Source organism: Nerophis lumbriciformis, linkage group LG33, assembly GCF_033978685.3.
Source record: "Nerophis lumbriciformis linkage group LG33, RoL_Nlum_v2.1, whole genome shotgun sequence".
Classification (NCBI taxonomy): Eukaryota; Metazoa; Chordata; class Actinopteri; order Syngnathiformes; family Syngnathidae; genus Nerophis; species Nerophis lumbriciformis.
Window position 1 is genome coordinate 2,987,419 of NC_084580.2, and position 25,899 is coordinate 3,013,317.

The 25,899-nt window shown below is 37.7% G+C and overlaps 1 protein-coding gene across 2 annotated transcripts in view; it reads right to left on the minus strand.

Moving 5' to 3' along the window:
• slc23a2 (solute carrier family 23 member 2) overlaps positions 1-25,899 on the minus strand; it is a 126,147-nt gene that overhangs the window by 56,378 nt on the left and 43,870 nt on the right. Inside the window, exon 2 of one of the 2 annotated variants that reach the window (XM_061928320.1) lies at positions 10,643-10,691. The exons of the other annotated variant lie outside the window; for it this stretch is intronic. Coding sequence (XP_061784304.1) covers positions 10,643-10,691 — 49 coding nt within the window. The remainder of the gene's footprint in view (positions 1-10,642; positions 10,692-25,899) is intronic. 2 annotated transcript variants of the gene reach the window in all.

Genomic DNA, 25,899 nt, shown 5'->3' on the forward strand with positions numbered 1-25,899 from the left:
GCTCCTTTTCAAATGACCAAGTCAAGGTGATCTACCTCATAATATATATATATATATATATATATATATATATATATATATATATATATATATATTAGAGATGCGCGGTTTGCGGGCACAACCGCGGAGTCCGCGGATTATCCGCGGATTATCCGCGGATCGGGCGGATGAAATTTTAAAAAATTAGATTTTATCCGCGGGTCGGGCGGTTGAAAAAAAAGAAAAAAAGATTTTAAATAGATTCAGGCGGGTGGCAGTTAAACCAATTCGGAAATATATATACATAGTTAAATGTTGTTACCCACATACGAAAAACGAGCAGGCACCTGCAGCATATGCAACAACAGAAGAAAAAAAAAAAAAAGAGATGGACACTTTTACGGAGCGGAGAAGGGACGCCTCGCCGGGGTCCGGGACCGAGGCCCCTTCCCCCGAGAGGGCCCCACCGGGAGCCGTAGCTGAGGCGATCCGCGAGAAGGGCCCGACGCACGTCCAGGGTCACCACCGCGCCCACCGCACCGACATCCCGCCTCGTCCGCCTTCGCCGCGGCCGGCGTCACGCGCAGCAGGTAAGCAGCTTACCTGCCCGCCACCCCCGTGGCCGGGGGTTCGTAACAGGGGTCACTCCGCGCGCTCCGCCCGCGCAGCTTACCTGCCCGCCACCCTCGTTGCCGGGGGCGCGTAACAGGGGTCACTCCGCGCGCAGTGCGCTCACGAAATGGGTGGGGCTCACCCTGGTTGATATAGACAAGGAGTGTGTAACAACCCACCTGCCGAATCAACTAGCCCTGAAAATGGATGGCGCTGGAGCGTCGGGACCATACGCGGCCGTCGCCGGCAGCGAGACGCGCTTGGAGGTGCGCTCAGCGCGGCTCCCATATGATTGCGCACTGGTGTGCGTCTGGGCCGTGACAGCGTGGCACGCGAATGTCTGTAGTGCATTGGATCAGTCTCCTTTCTTTAACAGGCAAAAGCTTTATAACCTCACTAATGCCTTGCATCGTCTATATTAGATATATAACAACGGGCGGGTGCGGGCGGATGCGGTTCTGATTAAATGTTAGGTTGGGTGGATGGCGGATGGTTGACGACTTTCTGATGCGGTTGCGGATGAAATAATTGCCTATCCGCGCATCTCTAATATATATATATATATATATATATATATATATATATATACACATATATATATATATATATATATATATATATACACATATATACACATTTATACACATATATACACACACATATATATATATATATACATATATATATATATATATATATATATATATATATATATATATATATACAAACATATATATATATACAATTTAACACATATATATACATACATATATACACACACACACATACATATATATATATCTACATATACATATATATACACATATATATACATATATACACACACACACACACACACACACACACACATATATATATATAAATGTGTGTATATATATATATATATATATATATATATATATATATATATATATATATATATATATATATATATATATACACACACACACACATGTATATATATACACACACACACATATATATATATAATATACACACATACATATATATAATATACACACATACATATATATACACATTTATATGTATACACATATATACACACACATATATATGCATACATATACATATATATATGCATACATATACACATATATATATGCATACATACATATACTGTACATGCATGCACATACATGCATACGTATACATGCATACATACATATACATGCATACATACCTATACACAGAGGTGGGTAGTAACGCGCTACATTTACTCCGTTACATCTACTTGAGTAACTTTTGGGATAAATTGTACTTCTAAGAGTAGTTTTAATGCAACATACTTTTACTTGAGTATATTTATAGAGAAGAAACGCTACTTTTACTCCGCTCCATTTATCTACATTCAGCTCGCTACTCGCTACTGATTTTTATCTATCTGTTAATGCACGCTTTGTTTGTTTTGGTTTGTCAGACAGACCTTCAAAGTAGGATCTATCGCATGCCTGCGTTTCACCAATCAAATACAGTCACTGGTGATGTTTGACTCCGTTTCACCAATCAAATGCAGTCACTGGTGACGTTTGACTCCGTTTCACCAGTCAAACAGAGCCAGGCGGTCACATGATTAACAAGCTTAAGCTTACATGAACTCAACCTCAAATTTGAGGAAGCACATCGCGGTAAGTAACGTTAGTAGATATTTTGGCTGTCACATAGGCTGATGTTAGCTTCCCTGCTATGAATCACTGTCAAATGTACATCGTGTGGGGACATTTATTAACGCACTGCAGCCTCATAGACAGACAGACAGAGACACTCACACGCACAGTCGCACACACTCACGCATGCATAGAAACACCAATCAGAAGTGCACAGTGTGTTCCCAGATGCACCGTGCAGCCCACACCTATCAGAGTTTATGGTTTGCATAAAGATGAACTTGTTATTGTCCTTTGTAATCTCTGCCTACTGAGCCTATGGTGCTGTTAAGTTATTGTGGCTCAATTTGCCTTAATTTTTTTTATGTTAATGTATTATTATTTAATATATATTATTGTTTTAGTTGCTTAAGAGATATTCCTGGCTCTGAATTTGCTCATTGCTATTTTTATGTTTTTGTGCATTATTTGTTGCCGTCATCATGAAACGAACAGGTTACTCATCAGTTACTCAGTACTTGAGTAGTTTTTTCACAACATACTTTTTACTTTTACTCAAGTTAATATTTGGGTGACTACTCCTTACTTTTACTTGAGTAATACATCTCTAAAGTAACAGTACTCTTACTTGAGTACAATTTCTGGCTACTCTACCCACCTCTGCATATACATATACATGCATACATATACATGCATACATATACATATACATACATATACATACATATGCATGCATACATATACATGCCTATGCATGCATACATATACATGCATACGCATGCATACATATACATGCATACGCATGCATACATATACATGCATACGCATGCATACATATACATGCATACGCATGCATACATATACATGCATACGCATGCATACATATACATGCATACGCATGCATACATATACATGCATACGCATGCATACATATACATGCATACGCATGCATACATATACATGCATACATATACATGCATACATATACATGCATACATATACATGCATACATATACATGCATACATGTACATACATATGCATCAATGACGTGCAGTCACTAGAGGCAGGTGAGGCGGGGCCTCACCTGCCATCATGGAAAGAAAAAAAATGTAAAATGAATTTTTTTTAATTAAATTGTTATATGTATCCAGTGATTATACTATAAAGTTTTTTTCCATTTAACTTCACCAGTTTTGGATTATTTTTATTTAAAATTGCTGAATTTTCACATTTGCCGTTCAAATACTGAGAAGAGATGGTGCGGTGAACAGCAGCCAGTTGAGGCACGTCACTCAGTTGTGCCTCACCATGGATTGCGGACTCGGCTAACTGCTGGCCTGCTGTGCAGTGAGACCGTATGGCTATATGAACTATATTATACATTTCCATAGTTTAGTTAGCTGAGGTATATAATGTACAGTGTATTTTGTCAACAACTGTATGTGTGCAACGTATTTCTTGTGCTGAGCGATCATAAAACGGCTGCAAAAGACGCACTGGCTGAGGCTCGCAGTAATCCCGCCTCCTGCACCCCCGCCGTAGAATGCAACCCCTGACGGGAGTGTTATATCAACTAAAGCCCACACTTAAACTCTCCACGTGCAAGATTGAATCTATTTAAAAAAGTTATTTCATAAGAAGCCAAAAAGTGCAAAAACAATAATGTTCCTGTTGGAGGAGTTGTGAATGACTGCAGGGCCACAACTCCTCCAACACGAATATTATTGTTTTTGCACTTTTTGGCTTCTTATTAAATAACTTTTGTAACCTATTTTTATGGGCTTTCCTCTTTGTGATGTTAAGTTCCTGTTATGCGCTGTTATACAGTATATGCCTTGAGCTCTTATTTTGAAGGCGCTAAGAGCGGAAGTGATGACACGTTGGAGTGGAGGTTTTTAAAAGAAGGTAAATAAAGTGGTCCTCGTGTAAACTGGAGCCTCCGTGTTTGTTATTTTGCAGTTTCATACAGTATAGGCGACATTTATAAACCCTCGGTTACACTTTTTTAAATAGATTCAATCTTGCACGTAGAAAGTTTAAGTGAGGGCTTTAGTTCAGGGGTGCTCATTAAGTCGATCGCGAGCTACCGGTCGATCTCGGAGGGTGTGTCAGTCGATCACCAGCCAGGCATTAAAAAAATAGTCCTAAAAATGAGCTATCATAAATCTTCACTATGACGTCACTTTCGTCACTTGATTGACATTCACGGCACCCGAGGGTCTTCTGAGATGACGCTGGCTGCTGCCAGCTCATTAAAATTACCGACTGGAAGGCGAGAAACACTTTATTTCAACAGACTCTGGCGCCGTACCTGTCGTCAAAACTCAAAAGACCGACTGCACAGTTGCGCTAACAAAACGAGTCTCAGAAAGCTGGCGTGCACAAGCTAGCAAGCTACGGAGTTTGCCGACAATGTATTTCTTGTAAAGTGTATACAAAGGAGTACGGAAGCTGGACAAATAAGATGCCAAAAACCAACCACTTTCATGTGGTATTGGACAGAAAGGAGGACTTTTTTCTCCTCCATTCGAAAATGCGGACGTTTTTAGCACCACTGTCTGATTCCTATCAATGCAAGTCATCAGAATCAGGTAATACACCAACTTATTTTCTTGTCTTCATGAAAGAAAGGAATCTATATGTGTTAAACATGCCTGTATTATCTTTAAACACCATAACTTGTTAACAATATTAACTATATGTGTTAAACATGCCTGCATTATCTTTAAACACTTTTAACTTATTAACAATATTAACTATATGTGTTAAACATGCTTGTATTATCATTAAACACCTTTAAATTGTTAACAATATTAACTATATGTGTTAAACATGCTTGTATTATCATTAAACACCTTTAACTTGTTAACAATATTAACTATATGTGTTAAACATGCTTGTATTATCTTTAAACACCTTTAACTTATTAATAATATTAACTATATGTATTAAACATGCTTGTATTATCATTAAACACCTTTAACTTGTTAACAATATTAATTATATGTATTAAACATACTTGTATTATCTTTAAACACCTTAACCTGTTAACAATATTAACTATATGTATTAAACATACTTGTATTATCATTAAACACCTTTAATTTATTAACAATATTAACTATATGTATTAAACATTCTTGTATTATCATTAAACACCTTTAATTTATTAACAATATTAACTATGTGTTAAACATGATTGCATTATCATTAAACACCTTTAATTTATTAACAATATTAACTATATGTGTTAAACATGCTTGCATTATCATTAAACACCTTTAACTTATTAACAAAAACATATATTTCATAAATAAGTAAATATAAATTATATATATGAATGAGGTAGATCCCAACGACTTGATCAAGCTCGCCTGCAGAAAAAGTGTGAGCACCCCTGCTTTAGTTGATATAACACTCCCGTCAGGGGGTGCATTAATCCAGCACAACAGCGGCGCATGGACTTCATTTATAAGTAAAGGTAAGACCATAATAACGTTTTTTTATTAAATGTGCTTTTTTGTGTGCTCTGCATTTGACCCATTCCCTTGATCACCCCCTGGGAGGTGAGGGGAGCAGTGGGCAGCAGCGGCGCCGCGCCCGGGAATAATTTTTGGTAATTTAACCCCCAATTCCAACCCTTGATGCTGAGTGCCAAGCAGGGAAGAATGCTGGTATGAGCTTTTAAACATAACACGTTAACTGCTGCCAATCAAATGGTGAATAAGATACTCTTTAGGGTTCATATGTTTGTAAATCTGACTGTGATGAAGTCAGTGCCTCACCAGCCATGAACCTCACCGCACGTCACTGATATGCATGCATACATATACATACATATGCATGCATACATATACATACATATGTATGCATACATATACTGTACATGCATACATATATATGCACACATACATATGCATGCATACATACATATACATGCATACATACATATACATGCATACATATGCATACATACATATACATGCATACATATGCATACATACATATACATGCATACATATACATGTATATTTAGATATACACACACATATATATATATATATATATATATATATACACACACATATATATACATACATATACACATACATATACATACATACATATACACATACATATATATACACATACATATATATACATACATATACACATACATACATACATATATACACACACATACATACACATACTGTATATACATACACATACACACATATATATATATATATACATACACACAAACACTCACATATATACAAATATATATACACGCGCACATAATATACACATACACACACACGTATATATTTATAATTTATATTTATTTATGAAACAGACATTTTTTGTTAACACGTTAAAGGTGTTAAATAAAAGTACAAGCATATTTAACACATTTAGATTTTTTTCTTTCATGAAAACAAGGATATGAGTTGATTTTAACATTAACAGTGATGGGCAGTAACAAGCGACATATAGCTAAGCTATGTAGCTTAGCTACATTTTCCAGTAACTTGGTGCAGCCATCTTCTTAATGTAACTGCACATTGTCCTTCAAATAAACAAATACAAACAAATACAAACTACATTTTCCAGCAGTTTGGCGGTAGCTTAGCTACTTTTTTAACGAGTAGGTTTTCCTGTAGCTTTGCTAATTTTAGACACATGTGGCTAGGTAGCTTACATCTAAGTTACAAAGAGAGAAAATCGACAGCAAATCTAGGCCAAAAAAATATAGAGAAAATACAATGACCTGGATAAATGAGAACATCCATACATACGGAGAAAATTCATGATGATAGGTTAGTGTTCGTACGATGATTCACAATTGGCTAAGGTAAGGGCTAAACATTACGGATGGGTCAATCAGAGGAAAGGTAAGGTGGGTCATCGAAACTAGTAAGCAAAAGCATAACAGTCACGCACTCATGTCACATTACGACGAGAGAGTCGGAGACAGAGGGACGACTCAAAAAAAAAACATTTGAAAATGGCAGAGGAATTGTCTCCCGCAGATTAGATTTTTCCTTTAGTAATGAAGATGACATGCAGCAAACCCACAATATTGCATGTCCCTAGCCATATATAGACAAATACCCTAAACCTTAGTTTTTAGTTGCTTACACTGTAAAACAAAATCATAACTGCTCTCTCCATTTAAGACGTCCAACACAAATTTAGGTAAGTTGAGCTCATGAAAAGTTTTACTGCACATAAACATTACCAACTGTTCCCAAACAACACACAAGTCATTGTGTTTTTTATGTCAAGATATAGATAGATGCAGGTTTTTATAACATAGGTAGAGAAAATGACTAACATAGGGGTGGGCCAAAGAAAGGGCAAACTAAATAAATACATACAGTGTGCTGCGGGGACCCCTAGAAGTAGTTGTAGGGTGTCTCCAGCTAAATGACAGAGATAATAGTAATGGACTCCTATTGGGTCCATTTGTACACGCTCAGTAACATAAACATTGATATTATACATGTGGGCCCATTGATATAAATGCCGTTAAATCTAGCTTTGATGTAGCAAGCTACTTTTGCCATGTAGCTTGCTACAATTCTCTGGGGATAGCTTCCACTGTAGCTTAGCTACATTTAATCGAGAGTAACTGGAGTAACTGTAGCTTGGCTTGCTAAATTTTCCAAGTAGCTTGCCCATCACTGTGTATTACCCGATTTTGATGACTTGAATTGATTGGAATCCAATAGGATTCACATTCTTGAGAAAAAAAAAGTTCTCAATCTAGTCCAATACCACATGAAAGTGGTTGGTTTTTGGCATCTTATTTGTACAGCTTCTATACTCGTATACTTAAGAAATACTTTGACGGCAAACTACGTAGCTTGCTAGCTTGTGTGCGCTACCTTTCTGAAACTCTTTTTTGTTTGAGCAGGCAGGATGGGGCAGTACTTTTATTGTGAAGACAGGAACTGTGCGGTCAGTCTTAAGGCTTTTGACAGCAGGTACGACACAAGAGTCTGTTGAAATAAAGCAGCCAGCGTCATCTCACAAGATCCTTGGGTGCCGTGAATGTCAATCAAGTGACGAAAGTGACGTCATAGTGAAGATTGATGTAAGATAATTTTTAGGTCTATTCTTTTAATGTCTGGCTGGCGATTGACTAACACACCCTATGCGATCGACTGGTAGCTTGCGATCGACCTAATGAGCACCCCTGCTGTAGACCATACTATTTTAAAACGCAGGCTATTTCTCATTGCACTGTCAGAACATATGGTCACTTGGTTTTCAAATGATTTAGAAAACAGAACCCAGTGTATTGTATGAGGGCTTTTGTTTGAAATATGTTACTGTTCATAAGAAGGTGACACAGGGATCTGTTTTGGGGCCCCTCTTATTCATCTTGTACATCAATACTTTCTGTGATGCAGTTATTCCCTGCAGAAATCCTTTGTTACTGTGCAGCATTAACTTATTTATTTCAAACTGGTTCTCCATGCTGACAAGACAAAACGTATGATGTTTTCCAATCATAAGAAGGTGCCTCAAATTCCCCTGGTAGTTTCCACTCTTGAAGGTATTATCATAGAAGTGGTGCATGAATATAAATACCTTGGTATTTTAATTGATGACTCCCTCACTTTTTTAAACCTTTTATTGATAAACCGGTGAAGAAGTTAAAACTTAAATTGTTTTTTTTTTCTTCCGTAAAAAGAGATGATTTTCTTTTGATGTAAAAAGCGCCTTGTCTCTGCTACATTTTTATCTGTGCTAGATTATGGAGACCTTTTTTATATGAATACTACTCGTTTAGGTCTTCAGATGGTTGACTCTATTTACCACGCTTCTTTGAGATTTGACACAGACTGTAGAGCCATGACACACCAATGTGACTTGTACTCTCGGGTGGGATGGCCTTCTCTGTCCACTCGGACAGAGGTTCTTAACTTTTTTGATCTCGGGGCCCAACTTTTCCACCCCCCCAGGCCCACTCAAATATTAACACTGAATTAGTCATTTTACACTCGATTTTAATCATATTTAATAAATAATTAAAGTGCAAATTAAAATACAGGTTGACCAGTTTAATCCTAATTTTTGCGCTCAAAACACATCTATATGACTTCTTCTGTTTGTTTGAAATCATATCACTACTGCCACAAGTGGTGTAAAAGTGTATTACAACTGAGTACCGCTGCGGCACATACAGACCACAGCTGAAAAACAGATATTTTGGCTGCCCTATTGGCAGCACTCGCAGCCCAACAATGTGCCCCGATGTATATCTGTACATTGATTACAGAGAGAAGTACAAACTCTTATGCACTGAAATGCAACGGTCAGCTGTTGCTCCCTGTCCCTTTTGCTCACAAAGCTGGGTATAAAAGCTTTTGTCTATGCAGCTCCTTGTGCTTGGAGCATACTATGAAGATACTGGAAACAGACAGAGTTTTTATCCTTAAATGCTTTTAAATTCAAACAGAGCATTTGAAGCTGGCTCAGTTATTTGTAACTGGTTTACTTGATGTCCAATCTGTCATTTTAATGTGTAATGTGATTGCAAGTGTAACTTTGCTGCCTCTTAGCCAGGACTCTCTTAAAAAAAGTTTTTTAATCTTAATGGAATTGTTTTCCTGGTTAAGTAAAGAAATAAAAAATAAACACCTCGCAATGATTTGAAATTATCACTGAAATTAACCCCGGCCGAGTCATACCAAAGACTATAAAAATGGGACCCATTACCTCCCTGCCTTGCACTCAGCATCAAGGGTTGGAATTGGGGGTTAAATCACCAAAAATGATTCCCGGGCGCGGCCACCGCTGTTGCCCACTGCTCCCCACACCTCCCAGGGGGTGATCAAGGGTGATGGGTCAAATGCAGAGAACAATTTCGCTACACCTAGTGTGTGTGTGACAATCATTGGTACTTTAACTTTAACTTAAATTTGATTTCATAGCGGTCTTTAAATATTTCCAATGACAAAAAAAAATGTGACTATAGATTTAGCAATGCATTTGAAAAAAAAACAGTTTAAAACTGTGTCAAATATGTGATGTTCTGTTTGTTATGTCTAATGGATACAATAACATAGCAACAACAGTACCAAAAATAATACACAATTTTAAAATGTTTAAATCTGCAGAGGATGGAGAGTAGCAATGGCCCAATGTTATTTATGTTCTATGAATGGACGCTCGCTGCCTCACTCTTTGAAAATTCATTTTCAGCACATATTCAATTTGATTGCAATTTGTCACATGAAATTAAATGCACCACAACCAAATTTTTGAATGGGATAGGGACATTTGGAGAGGGTACTAATATGTCTTCCCACTCCAGTTTATTTCAAGCTTTTTCTGCCAAATTAGTCTTTCTGCTTGCAGTATGAAAATATTGGGATAGGTGAAATACCTAGTTGACACATCCCATCACTCCTGTCAATCTGGACGGCTGGGATCATCTGTGTGGGGGGCGAGAGAGAGAGAGAGAGAGAGAGAGAGAGAGAGAGAGAGAGAGAGAGAGAGAGAGAGAGAGAGAGAGAGAGAGAGAGAGAGAGAGAGAGAGAGAGAGAGAGAGAGAGAGAGAGAGAGAGAGAGAGAGAAGTGAAGGAAAAAGAGTGAAGGGTAGAATAGGGTGAAACAGAAGGGATGGGTCAAAGACAGGAAGGAGCAGGGAGGTGAGATACAAGTTAATTGGGCACACATGATTTAAGTCAAAACAAAATTGATTAGTGATTAATTATTATTAGTGACTACTAGTGTCATTTCAAAGCTGACAATGCTGAAATAGTGATTAACTAATTAGGTTGTTTTTTTTGGCAAAATTAATTAAAAAAAGTTAAGTGAAAAGAAAAATTGCAAATAAGATTTGTGTAGACTCAGGTGAAACATAGGTCATTGTTTAAAAATCAGTATAAATGTTTACATTTACAGTGGAAGTAACACCGTATGGTATCATTTAGAAAGCTCACAACATTTTTGTCAAAGCACGCCTCAAATGTCTGTGTTTTGCTTCTTTGAACTTTTTTCAATACTTATTCCAAAATGAAAACATGAGTAGAGAGGAAGTATACCAACAAGAAAGTAGGGTGAGGTAAAGAAAGAGGGTCGTTTTACACCTGTAAAGATGTATATTATATCAACTGCAAATTAATTGGCAGGTGACAACTATAGAGGCTGTTATTTTTAAACTGTAATACTCATACATAATTTAATTTCTTACCCTTAATAATGTGGAAAGGAAATTGTTGTCCTCTTTGACCACATGGTCATCTATTAACAAGTCCAGTATATTGCACAACACAGCAGCAACAGAACCTTTGTTGGGTAACAGCGATAAAAAGATTGAACAGATTGTGTTCGACCTTATAGGTTCCACTGTATAGTATGATCTATACTTAAACATATAAACGCAACACTTTTGTTTTTGCTCCGATTTTTCACGAGTTGAGCTCAAGATCTAAAACTTTTACTATATACACAAAATACCTATCCCTCTCAAATACTGTTCACATATCTGTCTAAATCTGTGTTAGAAGCACTTCTTCTTTGCCAAGATAATCCATCCCACCTCACAGATGTGGCATATCAAGATGCTGATCAAACCGCATGATTATTGCACAGGTGGGCCTTAGGCTGCCTGTTTTAAATAAAAAATATCGAAAACCTGCGATTGATAACAGAACTTTGATAAATTTCTAGGCTGGACTATCTTAAATGCTAACATGAAAACAAGACACATTAACAACTTTCCCCATTAAGAAACAACATACCACAATCTAAAACACATTACTATCTGAGCAACAAAGCTCTTCAATTGAGCACATTGAACCTACAAGCTGTTCTCTCTCAGACCAGAGGGATTGTTCTGTACTCAAAGGAATATGAAACTGAGGATTTTTTATGATGCGTTCCACTGAGGACCACTGAACAGAGTAGGCCACCACAATGGCTACCGGAACTAATACATAACATTAATAGATTTTGTTGTTTTTCATTGAATAAATCAAAAGGCGCTACTTACAGTACAAACAAATATTTAAAAGAAAACAACAAAACTTAGCTATGAAAACAGATAAAATACTAAGACAAAAACACTATCAGTGAAGCGTAAAAAAAAATACAAAACGTAAAATAATGTTTAACGTTTTTTTTCAATAACTTAGTCATAAGTACTTTTGAGCACATTCAACAGTTCCGCTTTAATAATGATAACCGTGATAATTTTGGTCACGATAACCATGATAGGAAATTTTCATATCGTTACTTTCTTAGATGCCGGTACAACAAAAGCTTTAAACCAAATGTATTCTAATTCCTAATGAATACATTGAATGCAGCATGGCAGCATTGCACAGTTTAGTTGCCTAACAGTATCCCAGCAGTCTCAGGGTGCATGAGACTGTGGTGAGTCACGTGCAAACACTGCTGAACCACTTTTGCCAGATAGGCAGAATTACTTTCATGGTCATCTGTGTGATGGGGTGGCAGCTGACCAAAAATAACATCCATGCAAGACAAGTATGAGGAAAACGTGCGGCGAAAGCAAAAACAGAGCCTAAAAGGAGCTCTTTGCAATATTTACAGATGCCTAGAGGGTACTAACTTTCCAATGAATTTTAAATGTTATGTCCCGCCCTTTTACGGCTTCCAGGACGCAATGACACAACTCCGTAACACATGCATGCGCATTACATTTATGGGAGAGACCGAAGGAGTTGCAAAGTAAGAGACAGAGCTGCGGAGCTAGCGTTGAGTGTTGGGATAGACGAACTTCACGGAGCTCTGGCTGAATGAGCATGTATCAGACATTTTGGTCTTCCTAAACAGATTCATTCAGCCCTTTGAGACACTTGTGATTTAGGGCTATATAAATAAACATTGATTGATTGATTCATTCGCGCGGTCCGGACGTTTGCTGATGGCTAGTGGGCAGCCTTTGACGGAGACGGCACTCTTTGTTGCTTTGTTGTGTCTGTCTCCGTCTCTTGCCGTGTGGCCTTCCTCCCCAGCAGAGGATGGCATGGTAAATGTGGGAGTTGAAATGGTGTTTTTGTTTTGTTGCAAATTTTTTGGTTTGTTGTGTTTTACTATTGCAGCTGTATGTAGAAATGGCGCCGCTGGAGTGGCAGTCGGTTGCATCAGCTCTGTGATATTTTGTCATTTATGTCCTTTGTGTTCTTTGAGGTTTCCCTCTTGTTTTTGCTTTCTGTATCTGCACTGCAACCACATCATTTGCCCTTTGTGGGTTGAATAAAGTCTATGCTATCATATATCCGAACTTGACTTCAAATTGTTTATGGCTTCTCTTGGACTGTTTTTGCATGTGTATACGTGCTCCCTGTGTGTGCGTGTTGATGAGACAGGGTGAGTGACCGCTGTAAACTGTAATAATTGTTTTATTTATATACATGTTGCTATTACATAAACATAGTAACTGTGAAAAATATAGACAATTTCAAAACAAACGTCTGCTGTTAAACCACTAATGGTAACATAAGCTAGCCAGTAGTGTTCTTGTTGTATTTTTTGGTTTGACAAATTTAACTGTAAGCAAGTTGCAAACAGCCCCTTTAAGTGGGCATGTGATTGAGTCATACCAAAGACTATAAAAATGGGACCCATTACCTCCCTGCTTGGCACTCAGCATCAAGGGTTGGAATTGGGGGTTAAATCACCAAAATGATTCCCGGGTGCGGCCACCGCTGCTGCCCACTGCTCTCCTCACCTCCCAGGGGGTGATCAAGGGTGATGGGTCAAATGCAGAGAATAATCTCGCCACACCTAGTGTGTGTGTGACAATCATTGGTACTTTAACTTTAACTTTAACTGAGGCAGCATCACTGATAGATTGAAGAGTAACAAATAGGCCATAAAAGGCAGGGGGACATCTCAAAGACAGTTAAGCAATCACAATGACCAAACATGGGATTGGTGGTAATTTGACATGACAGGTTGTGGTTATGGTGATGGTTTAAGTTTATTTTGAACATGCATACAGGTTGGCACACATGATGTCTCTAACTGGATGTGTAACCATGGCAACTGGATTCTAAAGCATGACCAAGGACTTCAGATCAATATTTGTAGTGGACAGCTACAACCTTTACTATAAATGAATATATGTGCAAGTGGAATTGCAAGTAGCATTCTATGTAGAGGGAATGCCGGTAGGAATAGGCTGCAAGGTCATGTTTAAATTGACGAGCTCCCTGAAAGTGGAGCAGAGGTGAAATATCTCACACACATTTTGTCATTAACACAACTTCATCTGCTGATTCTATCCTTAACCTAATGCCATTTTTTTCTAATCTGGGACACTAAGTATTCAGGGTAGTCTAGTGGACTTTAAGGGCACATGCACACTCTCAAAACAAATTCCTACTGCACTTGGGCAAAGTCTAGATTTAGTGCGAGCGCGCTGATCTGTCTGTGCTTAAGCACAGTTTTCTTACTTTGGTCCTGGGTATGAACGCACAAACATATTAATGGTAAGAACCATCGTGTATAATAGCAATAAATAAAGAGGCTCATAACAAACCACACAATTAGGAAAGTTGAGTGTTGTATTACAAAGTGATGGGGCATGTGAACGTGCTGTAAAGTAGAACATTGGGAGTGTGCCCAATTGGGGAGAAAAGGAACTAAAGGGGTTACTATCAAGACATGGCATAACATAATTGGACCATTGTAAATAAGTAAATAAGACATGGTGTCAACCTCAAGTCAAACTTAAAACATTTTTAAGACCATAATGAATACAATTTTATACACATTTTACGTCTATAATGACAAAAAATTACAAAGACTAAGGGAAATCGGAGACGAATACATGCACTGCTCTTTCACAGTTGTAGACAAAATGTTTAATGTAACTAAAAATACTGCATACCTCTCTAATGTACACTGTTTGTTTAGAAGAAAATATTGGCAAACATCAACAGCCATTTTTCTGATTTGCCATAGAATTTCAATTCCCTTTGCCCGATGTTGCAAAGTTTTCTTTCAGAAGGTGCAACGTGCATCGATAGAGTGTTTTCAAGTGACAACTATGAAGTCGGCCATGGTAAAGGAAATCACAGCAATATATTATCTGTAACTACCTCTGCTATGGCTAAATGGTTAAAACCTTTGCAGTGTCAGAATTGAGCAAACAGAGAAAAACACTGACAGTATTAATGTCTGACCAACGTGAAAAACAGGGAGCGCAACAAACCAATTGTGTAAAAAGAAAGAAGGTTATTATAGATTGCAAGCCTCAGACAGAATTTAGACGGGAAGAATGTGGATTTGTGCAAAATTAATCCACCGTGCTGCGACAACTGGCAAAAATGGAAATTCTGTGTAAATTTAGCGCAGGGCTGCAGAATGCCGCCAACGAGTCTTTGCTAGCAATGTGAACACGTCTAATCTTGTCTATCACTTGAAGACATTGCACAAACAGTACAGAGGCAATGTTAAAATGCGACAAAGTACCGTATTTTTCGGATTATAAGTCACAGGGGGTGCGACTTTTACTCTGGAGCGACTAGTGTGTGAAATGATTAACACATTACCATAAAATATCAAATAATATTATTTATCTCATTCACGTAAGAGACTAGGCGTATATCAGCAATCGTCACACACACACACGTCAACTAGGGCTGGGCGATATATCGATATACTCGCTATATCGCGGGTTTGTCTCTGTGCGATATAGAAAATGACTATATCGTGATATTCGAGTATACGTTCTCACGCAGTTGCTTTTAGCTGCGGGGCATTAAAGGCCTACTGAAACCCACTACAACCGACCACGCAGTCTGATAGTTTATATATCAATGATGAAATCTTAACATTGCAACACATGCCAATACGGCCGGGTTAGCTTACTAAAGTGCAATTTTAAATTTCGTGCGAAATATCCTGCTGAAAACGTCTCGGTATGTTGATGCCGGCACGTGACGTCACGGATTGTGGAGGACATTTTGGGACAGCATGGTGGCCGGCTATTAAGTAGTCCGTTTTCATTGCAAAATTCCACAGTATTCTGGACATCTGTGTTGGTGAATCTTTTGCAATTTGTTCAATGAACAATGGAGACAGCAATGAAGAAAGCTGTAGGTGGGAAGCGGTGTATTGCGGCCGACTTCAGCAACACAAACACGGCCGGTGTTTCATTGTTTACATTCCCGAAAGATGACAGTCAAGCTTTACCATTGGCCTGTGGAGAACTGGGACAACAGAGACTCTTACCAGGAGGACTTTGAGTTGGATACGCAGACACGGTACCGTGAGTATGCATGCAGCTGCGGCTTCCAAACATTTGATCACTTGCCCGTACGTGCATGCCGCTATGTGCATGTCACGTACATAACTTTGGGGACTTTGGGGAAATATATGTGCTGTATGAACTTTGGGGAGGTGAACAGTACTTTGGGCTGTGGGATTTAGTGTGTTGTGCAGGTGTTTGAGTTGTATTGGCGGGTTATATGGACGGGAGGGGGGAGGTGTTTGTTATGCGGGATTAATTTGTGGCATATTAAATATAAGCCTGGTTGTGTTGTGGCTAATAAGAGTATATATATGTCTTGTGTTTATTTACTGTTTTAGTCATTCCCAGCTGAATATCAGGTCCCACCCGCCTCTCACAGCATCTTTCCTATCTGAATCCCTCCTACTGCCCTCTAGTCCTTCACTCTCACTTTCCTCATCCACAAATCTTTCATCCTCGCTCAAATTAATGGGGAAATCGTCGCTTTCTCGGTCCGAATCGCTCTCGCTGCTGGTGGCCATGATTGTAAACAATGTGCAGATGTGAGGAGCCCCACAACCTGTGACGTCACGCTACTCGTCTGCTACTTCCGGTACAGGCAAGGTTTTTTATCAGCGACCAAAAGTTGCGAACTTTATCGTCGATGCTCTCTACTTAATCCTTTCAGCAAAAAAATGGCAATATCGCGAAATGATCAAGTATGACACATAGAATGGACCTGCTATCCCCGTTTAAATAAGAAAATCGCATTTCAGTAGGCCTTTAAACTGCATGCGTTTCTCACGCTTTCCTGTCTCTCCTTCTCACAGAGACTAAAACAAGCGCACCTTTTTACATACGTCACAAACTGCAACATCACACGCTCCCAGACAGGTAGCGACATGGTAACGTTAGCTGTGATGCTAACAGGTAACGGTGTGGTTTGAGTGGTAATACGAGAGAAAGAAGGTGCCAATCTGGTAACAAATGGAGGAATAATTAATTCCCAAGAAAAACAGCACAGGGTCCATCGTCTGGCGGTGGTTTGGCTTCAAGCGGGAAGATGTCTTTACATGTCAACATCTCCGTTCGGTTCCACACCAACTAAATGCCGAAACAACTATTTCCACATCAACACCGTAGGACATATACTATTTGATATGCAGCTCATTTTTATGTGACACTTATTGAAATATGTTGTGTGTCATCATGCACAAAAGTGCAATTATAGCTTGTTTTAAAATGTGTCTGACAATCTTGCACGGTCTGTTTTGAAATTACATGAATGTTTGTGCCACTGCTTAATAACTGTTTAATAAATACAGTTTTGCTAAATTGACTTAGTTGTGATTTCCCTCTCTGCATGAATGTTTAAAATGAGCATATATTAATGCAGTATGAACAAGAATGTTTTAATGTAGACACAGAATCATCATACTGCTGTGATTATATGCATCAAGTGTTAATTCAAGGCTAAGGCAAAGTATCGAGATATATATCGTGTATCGTGATATGGCCTAAAAATATTGAGATATTAAAAAAAGGCCATATCGCCCAGCCCTAACGTCAACCAATAAAAATTTGGCGGGGGCGGGTCATGGCAGAAGTGCATTGTGAAAAAAAAGATGCTACCTGCTACTACTTCCGTACCTATGAAAATTGATCAGGAGTGACAGATTGTTTGGTAAACGTATAGCATGTTCTATATGTTATAGTTATTTGAATGACTCTTACCATAATATGTTACGTAAACATACCAGGCACGTTCTCAGTTGGTTATTTATGAGTCATATAACGTACACTTATTCAGCCTGTTGTTCACTATTCTTTATTTATTTTAAATTGCCTTTCAAATGTCTATTCTTGGTGTTGGATTCCATCAAATAAATTTCCCCAAAAAATGCGATTTATACTCTAGTGCGAGTTATGTTTTTTCCTTCTTTATTATGCATTTTCGGCCGGTGCGATTTATACTCTGGAGCGATTTATAATCCGAAAAATACGGTACTAACGTTACCTTTAAACCTTTAGAAAAAAAACACACTAATTGAGCTGAGCAGAGTTGTTGTCCAAAGACGCCGTTAATGACAAGCAGTCCTGCAGACACAAGAAATTACAGATTCTAAATTCATGTGTATACATGGCTCGAGTATCTACTGTCGAAAAAAAAAAAAAAAGAAGCTTTTTATCGTTTTTTAATTGTCTTGTTCTTCTTTATGGATGTACTTATAAATAAAAGTAGAAAAGATAAGCAAAATTGGCATATATTTTGTGTGTTTAAATATCCATCCATCCATTTTTTACCGCTTGTCCCTTATTTTAAGAAAAAAATAAAACATCGATATATATCGTTTTTGGGATATAAAACTGTCTACAGTGGAATATATATATTTTTGTCCATATTGTTCAGCACTATGTGAGGTACATTGCCAATTAATCAAATTGTTAGTAAAAAAACAACAACAAAAAAACAACCACAATTGTTACTAAATTATTCAGTTACTCCGCGTGCGTTAAATGTTAAATATTGCATCGCTGTTATTAGATGACAACAGGTGTGGACGCTTGCACAACACGCTGCTCCGTTTGTCTCCTTGGAGTCACACTAGCAAGACTAACTGATAGCTATTGTGCTTTTTCCTCCACCCATGTCGCTCGCTGGTGTTCTACCGAAACATGCTTTGCATTGGAATTCATGCACCCCCTGCATCGGCACGTGTATGTATTGAGGGAATGTGGAAATGTAATTGCGCATTTAAGGATGTTGTGACTTATTTGTATTAGTGTGGCACTGTGGTTGTAAATAGTCCATTGTACAAGAGAAATATTTGAATGGAAACGGTACAAAAACTTGTTTATGTATTTTTTTTGGTGAACTGGATGTACCTTGTGTAGGCACTCAACAGGATGTTGAAGTGTACTTCTGACATATTTACTTACAAGAGGTAATGTTGCTACTACATGTTAGCGTCGCTATTTTTCAATAAAATGTGAACTTTTAAGTTCCGCCAAGTTTCACTCGAGTACAACAGTTACACTAAATAACACAATATTTTTAGTTTTTTGTCATTTAATATACACGTTTCACTCTACCAATGATCAAATGTCAAGCGGCATATTCAACTGATGACATGCGGGCCACCCATGAAAAGTAGCAGTTTTTTTTATGACCCCTCCCCCAAAAAAACAACAAAAATAGTCAAATAGAGCTAAATGTATCATGTAAAGAGAAAAAGCTGAAATATTATTAATAAAGAATAAAAACACAAAGATTTGTCTTTGAATATATGATCACGTTTTTTTAGCCAATTTATTAAACTATTTAATTACAAATTACAGGATGCCGAGCGCAATTCACAATTCCACACAGCCTTGCAATGTTTTACCTAACATAATGAATAACCATGATTTAAATATTGATACAAATAATTCTGAATATTATTTTAACCATAGTATTGCAGCCCTAGTCACGCTGTCAAAATATTTCTATAAGAGCACGATGTACATGATATTACTCAGGTTTCGAAGCTAAAAGACTCCTGCTAGCTCCAACGATGACTACTTGGACAGCAGGTGGCCCTCCTATGCAACACCATGCAAACATACATCAGATGGAAAGAAAGCAACGCAATGGGAGAGAAGCTCAGATTTAGATCAGAGGCACAAAAGATGCTCAACCTCTGAATGTTTAACCACTCTGTTCTCACAGCAACACCGGCCCCCACACAGCATGTTGCTGGCCGCAAATAAACGAGCAATGAAGGCTTGGACACCTTTCTCACAGGTCTGTTGGCCTAAAAAAATGTAACTGTACACTCTTCCTATCGTTTACTTGGACCAAACCGCCTGACCTTCCCAGGCCTTTACCCACCCTTGGAGCCCAGCAGGCACATTTAAGACCTATTGGTATTCGTTGTTGCTACAGTACAAGTAGATAAAATCCTTTAAGCCAAGCTTGCAGCGAGGCAGTCTCATTCAGGCCCCCTGAGAGTTTCATAACCATTGGTTACATCGAAAACAGGCCAGCAAGGTAAACGTTGTGATTGTTCTTTATTACCAACCAGGGTGGCTAAAGGCCATCAGTCCAAAGAGACACTTTAAATAGGAGCAAAGTCTGGCAAAAACATGACAGTAAAATTTACATCCTTCATTAAAAACATTCATAAACTTAGAGCTTGTGAACACCCTTATACCCATCAGTATATACAGTGTAGGTATGGTATGGTTTATTAGTTTTGGACATTCTTCACGAGTCACATAACGAAACACGTGGTGACCTTTGCACACTTCAAATTAGACACAACAGTATCCAGACACACATATTTAACTTAATTTATCAATCCACCATAGGGCTGCAACTAACGATTAATTTGATAATTGATTAATCTGTCGATTATTATCGGATAAAAGAGACAAACTACATTTCTATCCTTTCCAGTATTTTATTGAAAAAAACCAGCATACTGGCGCCATGTTCTTTCAACTTGCCAAATAAAGCAAGGAAAATGTTACAAAAATGCACACTTTTGACACCCCTGCTATAGATAATAAAAAATTAAATCTGATAAATGTATCGATAAAAAGCAGAGCCTGACGACGCATGCACATTTATCATAACTCTCTCGCTCTCTCTGTCTGTCCCACTCACTCACGAATGTTGCTGCACGCACAATTTGTTGTGTTTTTAACCTTCTTAACCCTGAACGTGCATTGAAAATACACGCAACCCTAACTCAAAATGCCGGACATTTGAGAAACACCGCCCGACAGCCCCGCAAAAGATGACATGTCCGGTGAAAAGAGGACATATGGTCAGGACCTAGCTCGGTCGCTGCTAAGGTCGGTTTCACGTCCAGTGAAACCGATCGCCGCCAGTCCTCTTTTGCTAACATACTAGCAGCTAACGGGCTACGTATAGACTGACCATACATCCTCTTTTCACCAGACATGTCATCTTTTGTGGGGCTATCGGGGCTGAGTATTGTTTACACAACGTGCAGTACGCTACTTAATATGTCCGTGTAGAAACTCGTTTGGTACACTTCCGCACCGAAACGAAACCCCCGGTTCGATACAAATACACATACCGTTACACCCCTAATATTTTGATTATTGTTTCTCAGCTGTTTGTAAATGTTGCAGTTTATAAATAAAAGTAAAAAAAAAAAAAAACGTAGCCTCTGCGCATGCGCATAGCATACATCCAATGAATCGATGACTAAATTAATCACCAACTATTTTTATAATCGATTTTAATCGATTAGTTGTTGCAGCCCTAATCCACCATCTCATTTCCCCCTGAATCCAACATAGTTAATGTCCAGGTCCATGGATGAAGTTGGGATTGTATAACTTGCAAATAATCCTGAATTCAAACCCATCAAACACTTTTGGGTTGAACTGGAACAGAGATGGTGAGCCAACTAGGTACATTTTCTTCTATTTTTCCTTGTAGATGCAGTGATGATACAGCCCAACGCTTTTGTCTATATGATGCAGGGGGTTTCTAAGTGTCAGGTGCAACAGCTTAAAAGGGGAACAATGATGTTATAATGACTTCTAAATGAGTCCGTGTTGTTAGGTACCTGTTAGGTACTTTGGACGTGTGTAGCTGTGTCTGAAAGCATGCAAAATGCAGTCATTCTGACGTGTTTTCCTGTAGAAATAAACAGAGTCTACATATAATTCTAAACTTACAATACAAAATGCTTTTAATTTCTCAAAGTATAATTTTGGGGCAATTTTGCGGTCGTTCCTGATGCACTCCACATTCATTCAGGGTTTAGTGACCAGAGGGCTTCTAACATGCTTCTGCCAGCACAGATGTGCAACCTGCAGGGGGGCTACCTGATAAATTCTACAATTTAAGAAAAAGAAGAAAAGAATAAATAGGAAAAGAAAAAAAGTAATTGGGGACCCAGTGGATCCACTCAAATCACTGCCTGTGGGTCCCACGGACTCAATACATTGACATTTGATCAACGTCACTGAACAACCTCTAACTTAGGAGGGGGAAATAATCGGTTTTTAGATGCATCGCAATTTGGACAAGTACGATTATAAAATCGATTAGTAAACGTCCATAATCGATTACTTATTTACTGTAAATCAAGTAATGCAGATGGTTTTAAAATTCCGCTGACCGTAGCAAGCCACCTCACAGAGAGATCCGACCAGCTCCTTTATTTAGGGCACCTACTGTATGTGCATCAATATACATAAATTAAAGATGCATCAATAATCGATTTTTCATAGAATCCTGTGGTTCAAAGATTCCCACATCTAATGTAACTTGTTGGAACATAAATTAAAGTTTACAACTGACAATCACTTCCAACCGGGAAACATTGACAGAGACATTCGGTAGCTTAGTCAGGCCTTCAAAATAAACGCTTGCCAGTATAATAACACTGTTGCACTACAGTCACATGTGTAAGAATGGCAGGCGATTGAACATGGAACAGGCCCCCGATATGAGAACCGTAAGCATAGATGTGTCGTCCTGCAAAGATTACAGAAATTATAATACATTTCTTCTAAGGGGTAAAAAGAAAATGCCACATAAAACCGATTTCACGAGGGGTGGTTCCCATTGTATTATATTCTTAAAAGGGAACATTCACTGTTTTTACAAATCAAAAATTCTAACCATTGAGGAAAAAAAGATTACAATTAAGCAACAGTGTACACACAATTAGATTGTCCCATATTAGATTTGTTCTTCCATACTGTTTTATGCTGTATAACTCCAGTTTTTTAGAGACAGATTTCATAAAATATTTGTCACTTTTTTTAAATTAACCATATTAATGACAGGGGGAATATACATCAAGTCGTTTAAATAGGGCATTGTTTTGATGGTGATGGTGGTGTGGTGGGGGTATTACGAGACAAAACAAAATAACAGGAGATAAGGTAAGCTCTGTAGAAGGCCGATACTGAGGCGTGGTCTCCAGACAAGTTGAACTGATACTAGAGAAGCGATAGGAGAATTCATTTGATGAAGAGGGGTTTAAACAGACCACAAGCAAGGTTACCGAGTGACATGCACGACATGCAAACATGAAGACTCCATATTGGTTGAAAGGACAAGGAAGTCTTAGCAACCTAGTGAGCAGAACAATGGTGTTTGGACAGTGATGAGGAACTATGAACAATAGGGAAAGTGCGTATTGAAAAATGGAATCAAGCACTTATCTTCAACAATAATTAAATGCATCGAGAATAAGTAATACAGCATCAAACATAAAATAGATTTAATTGTTTGCCGATTGTATTTCGTTTTGAAATAATAATGTTTATTATTTTGGTGTATGTGGTAAACCATTTTATATATATATTACTTTTAGTTTTAGTCTATCTTTTTTCCAATGTTATATTTCATATAATGTGTAATTTACAAATTGTCATAAAACTAAAAAATTAAGTGGGACAAATACTTTAAACAAACCCAAAAAAATCTGAGTGAAAATAATAACTTTCTTTGTTATTCTTATTTTTTTAAATCAGGTGTTTTGTTTCATTTGCAATGTAAAACTACGAAAAATGTTTTACCTAACAAACCAAAGAGAGACAAAAGAACATTTAAGTAAGATATACTGTATATGTAGTATATGTGTAATAAAAAATAAAAGCTTATGAAAAAAAGCAATACACTCGGATGTTTGTATGGGGTGTGACCCCATGCAATTTTTTGTCTTTATTTGAGATTTGCATACTTAGCTGTTATTTTCTGCAGATTTTAAAGCTTCATTGCAATATATGCATATGGACAGATTTCAAAAGTAACATTTTCATGTTGGAATGGAAAAACAAATTGCAACCTAATTAGTGATGCACTTTTCTTATGCCACCGCCGGTTCATCCATCAAAACAACTGATTAAACTTTGATGAGGCTTTAATGTGGCTTGTTCCACTATTTTTCCAGACTGATTGTCCTAAGGAGATCTTGTGCGGTATGAAAGTGTCTGCACAAAAGTCTCAACTGCGGCTTGACATCAAACTGCAACATTCTGATGCAATATGATGATGCCACAAGGATGCCAAAAGTGGAATTTACATATTTTCTCATGGATTGGATAGAACTGTTGTGTACCAACTTTTTACATATCTGTATTTTGCTTCGTTATTTTATATTTCTGACTCCTTCCACTTTTACTTCACTATATTTTCGAAAGAATATTACTACTTTTACTTTGATACATTTCCGTGAACCATTTTTGTTACTCGTTAGTCCAAAATAAAAGTTGACTTGGTCATTCTTCAATTAAATATCATTATTAATTATTGAATTAGTATATTGTTAATATTGTATATGCATTACATTTAATAATCATTAATATTAACAATAATGTCACAAAGCTCCTCATTTGGTTACTGACGTACGCAGTATTGCATCATTTCCAGTTTTTGGATTTAGTGCGCACACAGATATGTATGGAAGACTAGATACAGTATGTGCTGCCTGCTAAGTGACAAAATAAAAAAAAAGTCCCAACTTGGTGAGCAGGCATCCTTTAATGTGTGTGCCTTCTAAAACCACAGGATATACCCGTGAAAACGTCCTCATGTTGGAGGAACATGAGGTGCAGCGCACACTGAGGAGGGTGAACCAGAGGAAAGCTGCTGGACCAGATGGCGTACCTGGATATGTACTAAAGACCTGTGCAGACCAGCTGGCTGTTGTCTTTACCAGAATTTTCAACCAGTCCTTGTCCCAGTACATCGGCCCACTCTGTCTAAAGGCCTCTGTTATTGTCCCACTGCCAAAAAAAACTGCAGTAAACAGCTTGAATGACTATCGTCCAGTGGCACTTACAATCATTATGAAGTGCTTTGAAACTCTGGTTCGGGGGCACATCACCTCAAGTCTGCCACCTGCATTGGACTTAAGGCTGCAGCTAACGATTATTTTTCTATCGATTAATCTATACATTATTTTTTTTTCTCGATTAATCGGTTAATCTATAGATTTTTTTCCGATTAATCTATAGATTATTTTTCCTTTTACCGATTATTTTTTTCATTTAAAATGAAGATGAAAAAATAAATGTAGGCCAGTTTTTTCAAAAGGCACGACTTTTATTTACAAAAAAAAAAAGTATGGCCACTCAGTCAACATTGACAACAACATGACAAAATATTCTGTAACAATGTAAACATTTAAAACTTTTAACATTTAACAAAATTAAAAGTAGCTTATTTGCTTTTTAATGTGCAAATATAAAAGTAAACATCCAGTGCAAATCTTAATGTTCTGCAATAGTATAAGCATTTCAAAAGTAAAAGTATTGCTTATTTTGCTTTAAAATGTGCAAAAATAAAGATAAACATCCAATACAAAAAAGTGCAAAACGAAATATTCTGTAACAGTGTAAACATTTCAACAAAAGTAAAAGTATTGCTTATTTTGCTTAATAACACAACAATGATA